The sequence below is a fragment of the Argiope bruennichi genome, chromosome 10, assembly GCF_947563725.1.
Source record: "Argiope bruennichi chromosome 10, qqArgBrue1.1, whole genome shotgun sequence".
Classification (NCBI taxonomy): domain Eukaryota; kingdom Metazoa; phylum Arthropoda; class Arachnida; order Araneae; family Araneidae; genus Argiope; species Argiope bruennichi.
Window position 1 is genome coordinate 108519862 of NC_079160.1, and position 11408 is coordinate 108531269.

The 11408-nt window shown below is 28.8% G+C and overlaps 1 protein-coding gene across 1 annotated transcript; it reads right to left on the bottom strand.

Moving 5' to 3' along the window:
* Positions 1-1424: 1424 nt before the first annotated feature.
* LOC129987964 (zinc finger protein OZF-like) lies at positions 1425-10060 on the bottom strand. The gene is made up of 2 exons (XM_056095988.1): positions 9903-10060; positions 1425-3252 (listed from the first exon to the last, which is right to left on the bottom strand). The coding sequence occupies exon 2, from the start codon at positions 3051-3053 to the stop codon at positions 1758-1760; it is 1296 nt and encodes a 431-aa protein (XP_055951963.1). The 5' UTR covers positions 3054-3252; positions 9903-10060; the 3' UTR covers positions 1425-1757.
* Between the last annotated feature and the right edge of the window lie 1348 nt (positions 10061-11408).

Here is an 11408-nt window from a genome sequence, read left to right on the forward strand (position 1 = left end):
TTGTGTAAAATAAAGGTGCAAAATGTTATGCAATCGATTAAAATTTTCAGAGAATTAAATTTTAAAAAATACAAAATGTAAATTTTTATACGGACCCTGTACAAAAAATTCCAATGAGTAAAAGGTGCCCCATTCTCTAATAATGTCATGCATAAAATTTCAGAATTTTATCATGAAGGTGGTGAAGGGTCAATCACAAATTAAAATGCAAATGTTTACAGCTTCAGTACAGATGATAAGGGGCAGGAATGTATCATAAGGAAATAAAATATGCTTGATATCTTTAGTTTTAAATACAAATTTTAAAATCTATGTTTCCAATACTTTGAAATTTTATATCATGACTTACAGAATATAACTTAAAAACAGCACAGTCAATGAACTTGTAAAAAAAAAAGCTTATGTAATCTTTTCTTTAAGTAATCTTTCCTTTCTGCAGTTATGTAATCTTTCATTTAAATTATTATTTCTACAAATTTTTAATACTTTTGAACCAATAAATAGCAAAATTATTATTTATTTATTCAATCATTACTTTCTTTGTTAATTTGTGTACGACCCCTAAAACACGAACATCCGACTTGATTTTTCCTTTTTGCGAATTCATATCCAAGCATCGAAAAGTGGTTTAAGTCAGCATTTATGTAGTTTCATATCTTTGAGACTTTTTGTGATAAATTGCTGAAATTTTGTACACTACCTTATCACAGAATGGGGAACATTTTACTCATTGGGGAATTTTTTTGTACGGGGTCCGTATAAAAATTTAAATTTTGTAATTTTTTAAATTTAATACCCTGAAATTTTTAATCGAATTCATAATATTTTGCACCTTTCTTTAAGAAACTTTGCAATTTACAGTATATGTCTATGATCAATATTTAAGGAATAAAAGCGGCGGTCAAGGTTTTTGAGACACCCTGTATATCAAGTAAAATATCTGCAGAATATATTGACAGATTTTCTTACTAATACTTTTATTAGAAAATTTGAGTGTAAAGAAAATGCGGTCTCCTAGACCGCACCTCCCCAGTTAAGGATTAAAAAGGTAGAAATGATGTTGATTAATTTCCGTTTCTATCCTTTATTACTGTGACTTCTAATACACTCTAAAGAATGACTTCAGTTCCAAGTTATTGGTTAATTAAATCCACTCTGGATTTAGCACATTTATCTGTATTTAACAACGTCACATTTATTTACATATCGGAAAAGATGGTCAATCACAAAAGATGAAATGATCGTAAAACTAACATTAAGTTTGTAAAATCTTTTCAATAGGTCATTAAATGGATTTCCACAAACACGGCTTTTAAAACAAGGTCGACAGTTATAAAAAGATTATTTGTAGCCTTCATACTCATAAATAAAGAGGGAACGCTAACGTTAGAGTGTTATTGTGTCCTTTAGAGATTTTAAAAAAATGACACCTCTGAAAGATACTGCATTTAATGACACTTGAAATGAAATTGACGAATACATAAAGAAATCTAATAAAATATGCACAGAGATCGTCAGATATCCTAATAATATGAGCTCAAAACAGTAGCTGCATCTGAAATATATGTATTACTTTAGGCTCTACAAAATTATGGTTCTATTTTACATCAGAATGATAATGTTTGTGTTATATCCTTATATAAATTTCAGTAGAAAATCTCTTGCCAGATACATCACAAAAATACTTTTTCTTTTGTATGAATTCGATAATATCTATTCAAATCAAATTTTCGAGGAAATACTTTGCTGTATACATATTAAGAACAAGGTTTTTCTTTTGTATGAGTTCGATAATGCTTATTCATAGAACTTCTATGAGAAAAATCTTTACCGCATTGATCACAAGAGAAAGGTTTTTCTTTTGTATGGGTTCTATAATGTACTTTCCAAGCAATTTTCTGTGCAAATTTTTTACAGCATATATCACAAGAATAGGGTTTTTCTTGTGTATGTATTCGATAATGCTTCTCCAACGTACTCTTCTGAGAAAAACATCTGCTACATATATCGCAAGAAAAAGGTTTTTCTTGTGTATGAATTCGATAATGCACCTCTAAATGAATTTTCCGAGCAAATTTTTTATTGCATACATCACAAGAAAAGGGTTTATCATTTGTGTGAGTTTGATAATGATTATTTAAAATATTTTTGTGTGAAAATTGTTTTCTGCATATATCACAAGAAAAAGGCTTCTCACCCGTATGCGTCCGATAATGTTGGTGAAGACCCCATTTCCAAGAAAATTCTTTACTGCATACATCACATGAATAGATTTTTTCTTTTGTATGAGATCGATAATGAGCTTTTAAATTACTTTTCCGAGAAAAACCCTTACCACATACATCACAAGAAAACTTTTTTTCGTTTGTATGGATTAGATAATGGTCATTCAAACTACTTTTCCAAAAAAATTCTTTACCGCACACTTCACAAGAATAAATTTTTTCTTTCGTATGAATTATAGAATGCTTCATCAAACGACTTCTCTGCGAAAAATTTTTATGGCATACATCGCAAGAATAAAGTTTTTCATTCGTGTGATTCCGGTAATGCCTAGTTAACTTATATTTCAGGGGAAATTCTTTGCCACACACATCACACGAATGCGGTTTTTCATTCGAATGATTTCGATAATGTCTTGTTAAATTGCATTTTTTAGAAAATTCTTTGCCGCATACATCACAGGAATATGTTGTTTCAAGATTAGGAATACAAGAATGCTCGCTCAAATCCGCTTTCTCGGAAAATTCTTGATTGCATACATCACAAGAGTATGGTTTTTCATTCACATGAATCGGATCATGCCCATTTAGATGGTATTTGTCAGAAATTTCTTTATGGAATACATCAGAAGAAAACAGTTTTTCACTGTTATGAGTACAATAATGCTTATTAAATGGCCCTTCTGGTGAAACTATCTTACCATAAACATCACACGTGAATTGTTCGTTAATAAACGATTTTTGAGTTTGTACATTTGTATCAGCACTAATTTCCTTATTACATGCATCCCGAATAAAGTGAGCCTCATTTTCTTTGGCAGAAATCTCCATCCTCTATTCGTTAATTTTTGAGAGTGTGTATGTGTGTGTGTGTACGAGTATTGAAATCGAAATTATGACAGCAAAAATATCTTTAGATCCTGTGGCAAAGGATTTCCGATTTTCATCTGTATATATTCAGCATAATCCACTACTTTATTTGAAAATAATTTTTGTCTTTACGCTGCATTAGTTCATCTCCAAAAGTTACCTGGAAAGAAAAAGAATATATTTTTCAGCATCCTTTTATTCGTCCATAAATTTAATCACCATGCAAAATAAATTTTTCGCTGAATGGAAAGATAATTTTTTTAATTAATGGAACAAGTTTCCAAAGCAACTTAAAATATACGACATAACTGTGTGTTTCTCAACAGAAATCTAATTCAATAAATATACCAAGACATTTGTACTGTAAAGCAGTTTCTCTTGCTAAAAAGCAAATGTTTTGATTATTTCTGATTTTTTTTAATGAATATTTGGTGAAATTAATACATATGAGGTACATATGATGCATTTATCTGGTGCAGCACAGTCATAAAAAAAAATAATAAACGACCGAAGACAATTTCAGTACTTGAAATAACATTATTACAACAGTTTTGTTAGAAATGAATATTGTTAAGATTAAACATGTGTTAAGTTTTAGACTGGAGATCCACGTTGTTGTTTCAAGTAATATTCTCCAGTGATAATGAGCTCGCAAAAAATATAATAAATATCATTTTATATACACAGGGTATACTAAAAAATTGAAACATGCACCTATTCCTTAATTACTGCGATAAGACATATTCTTCCAATTGCAAAATTTCATAAAATAAATTACGTAAATGTATGAAAATACTTTGGCTTTTGTACAATGAGATCAGAAATTGGAAAATAAGGCCAATTAAAAAAGAAAAAAAAATGTCCAAAAGGTCAATTTTCGCATCACATGTATTCGCTATCTCCTAATATTTCAAGCGCATAAATACAATCACTAATTCATGTAATTTAACACATGATATCTAAATTCCACAACAAACTTCTTTGAATCGAAAGCAAAATCGTTTGGTGAAGAATGAAGAATACTGCACTGTGAAAATAAGAAACCGATGTTTTACCGCAGTATCTTCTCTTCATAGGTGCTAAAAGCATTGTTTTAAAACAAACATACGAAAACAAACAAAAAAACGCCGGGGTGAATTTTGAAAATAAAAAGCATCGGTTGTGTTTAATTACAAATGTGGATTAATTAAATCTGAAGTAGCTTGGACTGTATCCTACTCCTGGACCCAGTCTCCACATAACAATGTTGTGCATAAATACCACAGGATAAGTAATGAATTAATTCCTTTAATAAAAACACCAAAAATAATTTTTAAAAAATAAGTTAAACAAAAAGAAGACAACAACAGATGGCAGCAACAGAAGTTGGAACAGGAAATTGTCGTAACTTCCGGTGATTGAAAACCTTGGCGCTCTTGCACATGTGCCAGGAGGAGTTCATTTAGTCAAAAAAGGGATGAAAAGAGGAAATTTTTACATTCAGCAATAGGATGAACTCAGATTATTCACGGAATTGGAAGGCGTAACAACTGCTCTCCTTTTAACATACTCCCCCTAAGCGAAATGCCAGCGTCGAGAAGTGCCAGTTTCGGGATCCTGAAATGAACAGCATTCAAGGATACCCAACTTATGACCGAACGCATCTAGCAAGTAAGATATTTATAACAAAATCACGACTATACTCTGTTTCACCCTAACTGGGCAGTATTGTAAAAGGTAGAAAATGTGATGCTCCGCGTTGAGAAAGAGTTCACCATCAATTCCGACTTTAAAATAGTTAAAATGCGCAGAGATTTATCAAATAATATCATAAATTACAGAAATCCTTTTTTTATCAGTATGTATTTAAAATTATTCTCAAGTTAGAAGTGCTTATCTGTTAAGTATTTTGTAAATAAAGCGAATGAATAAAACTAAAAGATTGACATAATGAATTTTACTTTGGCTAGAACCGGTCTTCAAGGTCAAATATTTGGCGCGCTTTTCTTTTACGTCTCCGCCAACTCAGCTTCATTCAGTTCGCAACCGTTATAATCTTTCGTACTTTTTTATTCTCGCTTTTTTACCAACTGATATTTTTGATACTATTAATCACATTAGTAGTTATTAGTTTTGATTGTTGAATATTTATTCGATTCGTTATTTTTATCCACTTCTAAAATGTCTGAAAAACAGAAAGTGTTATCACCGACTACGCTGTGCACACCTTCAAGACGAGTGAAACCAACAAAAAGTGCAGCATGCAGAAACATATTAAACGTTTATTCTCGACTCAGAGAAAACCCTCAAGATTCTATCAATCAAATCGTCGATAAAGTTTCGCACCTTACAGGTGTTTCGCAATGAACAGTTTTCCTCTTGAAAAAATAAATAAAGGCATCCAGTCCTTTAAGTACTCCTGGAATGAAATGACCAGGCTCCGTAGGTAAACATTCAGGTCTTGTAAAATATGATGATTTTACATTATCCTGTATTTGACGAAAAATCAATGCATATTTCCGTAGAAATGAGATCCCAACATTAGATAAAGTTTTAAAAGATGTGAACGATTATACAGATATCTTTTCGAAGAACATTAGCCGAACTACGCTTTACCGAATATTGAAAGATTTAGGGTTTTCTTTTGAGAAACGAAATGAAATAACATTAATGATTTATTACAATAATGCATCAATAATATTGAAAAAATAATGAAAATAAGGAAACAATTAATTCTGCGATAAAGTGATAATATAATAAAGTAAATAAATATTTACTGTTTGGCGAAAAATTTGCGAGATAAAGTTTCGCCAGCGATCTACATTTCTAGTAACTTTGTACTTTAAAGTAACCCAGTTCCCCTGACAGTGACTGTGATTCGGCATGCCTAGAATATACACTACTGCCAAGTTAGGGTGAAACAGAGTATAATAATAAAAGAGAATGTGTGTGTTGACTCTATAGGATAGATTACTAGACTTAAGAGTCACGAAATTTGAGACAGATACGCTAAAGAATGGAAATATACACTTTGAAGCAGTTTTTTTTTCCTCTGAAATTTTAACTTTAATTAATTAAAAACTAAGCAAAAATTTTCTGCCATAATTGACAAAATTATTGTAGCTTATAAATAAGATTTACATAATTTGAAATAACGTGAATTTTGTTGCCGTACAATTTTCCGCCTATTTTTATTAAATTAAAAAACAAGTAATATATGAAACAAAATTTTTTAAGTCAATTCCTACTTAGGTCAACAAATTTTTTATTATTATTTTAGTTACTTTTTATTAAATAATTACAAAATTGGTGACATGGCGACGGATTTGGCGACCAAATATAAATTACAGGACAAATTTAATTAATTAATATTTGAAAAAAAAAAACTGTATTAACATCAAGTGTCATCCACTACAAGTTTTAAAAAATGTATTTGAACTTGAGTGGATGAATAAGAAGTATTTTATTAAAGGTTGAAAATTTGAACAAGATAATATATATAGAGAGAGAGAGAGAGAGAATGTGAGCTAATAGTAGGAATTGAAAAATGGATTTTTGCTTATTTTACAACAATATATTTGATTTTTGGAGAGCAACCCAAATCGTTTCCATTGCGTTCCAAATATTTCGCGTGCCTATTTTTTCCATTGATAACGATGAAGATATGAAATTACGGCTTATTTTTCCATGCAGTGTAGGTTTCTGGGCTTTGGATAGAATTAAAATAAAATTGCATTTAAAAGTAATTTTTTTATTATTATTAATGTATATTTTACAAATGAGCAATAATGGAAAAAAAATTTGAATATTTCGAAAAAATATTGGTAAAACTATGTGCTCTAATATCAAAATTTTATATCACAATCTGCAGTAGTTCTTTCTAATACAACATTGGAACAGTAGAATTGAAATGGTCTGAAACTCATATAGTTAAAGAGTAATTGCAAATTGACTATTCCAACCCACTTGAGTACATGGATAAATCTAGAATAGGTTTTAATAAATAGGGTTTCAAATAGACAACTAGATAGCTATTTAGGGTTGCTAGGCTAATAGGATGCTGCAAGATGATCCATTTAAAAAAATACAAATTCTTCGAATGATAAAATACTTGAATATCAATATTTTATCCAGAATAATTAATCAGATTCTTATATATTTCATTCCATACATTTTATTATTAGAATATTTATAAAACTCAGCACTTGCTTCCATAATATTGTGTATAAATATGGATTCTGGGCAATTTGGAGTCATAATAGGTAAATAAAAAAAAATATGTTCACAGAGTAAATAAAATTTAAAAAATAACCTAAATAATCATAAAAATGTCGTAATGTGAAATTAAACTGCTCATCTTATTAGAAGAAAAGGTTTATTATGTGAATTGTCTAATCTGAAAAACACCTCAATCCATCATTACATGTCAAGAAGCATCATCCTAATAAGGGAGTAGCTATGACCACTACAAATCTATTTAATGACAATACTGCGCCTTATTGTTGTCAAATTTTGAAGTATAGGCAGAAACAAATGTGTTTAGACAACTTTCATTTATGAAAGCATGTATTACACACACACAAACACATTTTGAAATACAACAGATCATTCTCTTTTATGTATTATACAAGATTTGTAGATTTGGTAACAAATTATGTTTATTAAGTAAGGTTCTTCTGTATTCGTTAATAGAGAGAAAAGGAAATCAGGGTAAATTCAGAAAAATTAAAATCAAATAAAATTAATTTCACAAAAACTAGAAAAATTATCCCAGATTTAAATTCCTACAAAAATTAGTCATTCAGTTGAGAAGTGGACAGTTATAAAGATAGCACTAGAAGATAAACAATATAAACATTGACCCTCCAGAGACCAGAAGATTGTTAATTTAGCAATTAAATTGCATGGATTGGTGCCAAGGTTTATGGGGATAGATAGTTCCATGCTTTTTAACTATCTAATTAGTTGTATTATTATTATTATATGTATTTGCATTAGTTGTATAATTATATACTGGTCAATTCAGCATTTTTTCATTGAAAAATCAAATTTTGTCAATATTAGAATAAACAATTAATTTTGAATCTCTGATAACTACAAAGATTTGTATAAAATTTTTTGATGATGGATGATACATCTTCTAGAAAATGAAACTGATTATGTTTTAATATTTGGTTAGATACCAAAATTGCAATATTATCAGTAAATGTATTACATAAAACAAATTAAATCAAATTCAAGAGAAACCAGAGAGTAGGAAACACAGAATGATAAAAAATCTGGGACATTTCATAATTTCAAGTACATATAAGAAACTATTTGGAGGGAAAAAATGAAATTCTAGAGAAGAAATGTTAAATTTGACATTGCTAATAAATATTTTTTTTTTCAGAAAAAGATCTAGCTTATTGTAAAGCACATAAAAGATTTTAAAAATATTGACAGACATGGTGCCACTTATTTCTTTATTAAATCAGAAATAGCATAATAATAAAACAGTTGAAAACAATGTCAACTGAAAAAAAAAAAGAAAGATAAGATAAGATGAAAATATAACATTTTTCACTAACATATTTTCTACTCAAATTGGTAGAATATTCTCAATTTTTGTATTCAAGCAAATAAATTTTACGACTATCAATATGAACAACTGAAACAACATTTTAAGCATTTAATGAAATTTTCAAATTTGTTCAGTATTCAACAATACATAGGAATAAAAACATAATATCGTATTGAATAGTAAAAATAAAAATAGGTCCTAAAATCTTAAAAAAGTTCCCTCACTCATCATTTTCTGTTAATCATACACTTTTTTAAGTATGTCATTAATAACACATTTAAAATCGCAGTATTTTTCAAAGAAATTAATGGTAACAATAGCCAAGCAGAAATATTTTTCTAAAATATCCTTTTCATATGAGACAAATGGATACCAAAATATATATCAATGTACAAGAACATAATACATTCCTAAAATCTGAATATTTTTAATTTTAAAAATGAAGTTATCTCAATGCAATCAAGAAATTTTGTAGTATAAATAAAAGAAAAGAAATGGGTTTGATGTGCATTTCTATCATTAACATATCATCCCTGTCATATATTCCATATTAAGATTTTATTCCATTAATGGACCAGTGTCCTCATTTGGGATTAGTTAACAATTTCATTTAACAAATTTTTTTGTTTCAAAAAAGTCAAGATATATTCCTAACAACAGTTTTCTAATGGCATATTCTCTGCATTGGCCAAATTTTAAAGTTCGAAAGTGTGATCATATTGATTTAAAAAAAAAAAAAAATCTTTGGTTTATTTTTAAGGTAATGCAAGGGATTACAGTTTTATTTATTTTACGATTTTTTTTTTTTTTTACTATATGTTAAGAATCTCTCAAATATATACCTATAACATTTTTTAAATTACTTTTTATTGATTGCTTGATTTATTTTATTATTATTATATTTCAACTTTTACTCCCTGTTAACTTAATCTTGATACTTTTAACATAATTTAAGAGAATTTTATAGAAATTTGTGTTTTATATTAAATTTGGTAATAATAGGTAAAAAAAATATGTATTTGTATAGTTGATTTGAACATCACTACAAAGTTTACATTATTTTTATTCAAATTCCAAAAAACATCATAAAATCGAAATTAAACAGCATTGTTTCATTATCATGGGGACTTTATAATTTTCAAAGTATTTTTATACAAAATTTATCATTTAAAGGATATAAAAAAAATTAAACATGTATATCAATAAGTAAACAATACAATGCATCTCAAATAAATAAAGTTTCATATTGCAATAAAAATATCATTTACCTGTCTCTTAAAATCAGTGCTACCTTGGAATTAAATACATAAACAATTTCTATACCCAGATAAAAGATTCTATTTCAATTTCATCTCTATAAATAATTTTATAATAATATTGAATTCTTCGTACATGCCGATCACAGAATGTTTACATTTTTGTCGTACTCCTGCTTTCTGATAAATAGCGCACGGCTCTTAACCGAAAATTATCTTTAGAGTACGGTTAGCAAATCGAATCCATTATGAACGATATAAACAGACTGGACACCTATTACTATCCTATTTAGTCTAGTGATCCGGATACCATTAGAGAGAGAGAGACGACACAGAAAGAATACGAATTCGAAGAGTGTTCGGAAGAAAACAGAGTATAGATAGTCCAAGCAACAGTAAGCGGTCGCATAATGAAAAACATTAGTATCATTGTCACATAGCATTATTTAATATAAAATACAATGAGGAATTAAAAAATAATTGCATGGTCCAAGTGGCATTAACTTTTGCTAAACTGTAAAAGACAAATGGGAGTGAAATAAATATATTGTGTTCAGAATGACAAAGGAAATTTGAAAACTCCCTTTCTTTGCTGGACAGGGTGATTCTTTAAGTTCAGAAAATAGTAGAGTTTCTAAAAAATTTATCGTGCAAATACAATTTTAAAAAAATCTAAAATATTGATTGAATCTGCAAAACCTGAATGTGTTGCAAAAAAAATGAACAAATATGGTTTGTTGGCACAAGATATTGTAAGATATTTCCAAGATATTGCTCGATATTCTGATTAATAGTCAATATCATGAAGATATTGTAACGTTATTGGAATATCTTGTTTTGGTGGTCTATTTTTAGCATAGGCCTTATCATACACGCAAATACCGTATACACTTTTGTTGATAATTTTCCGTTTATACCCGCAGGCAACCGGTCAAGCAGGATTTTCGTCATCGTGGACTGTTTTCAACCGGCTTGAAAGTGTAGACAGAAAGATTGTTTGGAAACGAAATTCAACCAATTGCGCATGGCTTTGGTAGTGACGTAGTTGCCAAGAATGGCGCGATTGACGCCAATATGAAACTAATTTGTAAACACATTTCCGAATCACTCCTTGAAAGACGGGGGAAAAAAATGTTATATTGTCGTGTGATAAAAAATGGGTTTTGATCGACTTTATTCATGAAAAGCCAGCTATTTGGAATCTACTGAATACTCATTATTAAAGAAAAAATGTTACACGAAGAAATGTGTACAGTAATTATCAGAAGATGAAGAGATATTGACACCCATAGATAGTCATCAAATCCAAGAAAATTTTTTTTCAGAATTTAAAAAAATTATTAATGTTTATGTGAAATGTCTTCTTTTTGCGAAGTGTATTTAATCTGATTAAATCTTTAATTTTTTTAAATAATAATAGAATTTTTGAATTTCTAAAATATGTAATTAACATCTTTCATACAGTTAAAAAATTATTTAATTCCTATGTTGTTGTGAAAATTAATAAGCATCAATTCA

Bases quoted from the DNA above. Each gene is read 5' to 3' on its own strand.
- LOC129987964 (XM_056095988.1), bottom strand. From the start codon at position 3,053: ATGGAGATTTCTGCCAAAGAAAATGAGGCTCACTTTATTCGGGATGCA.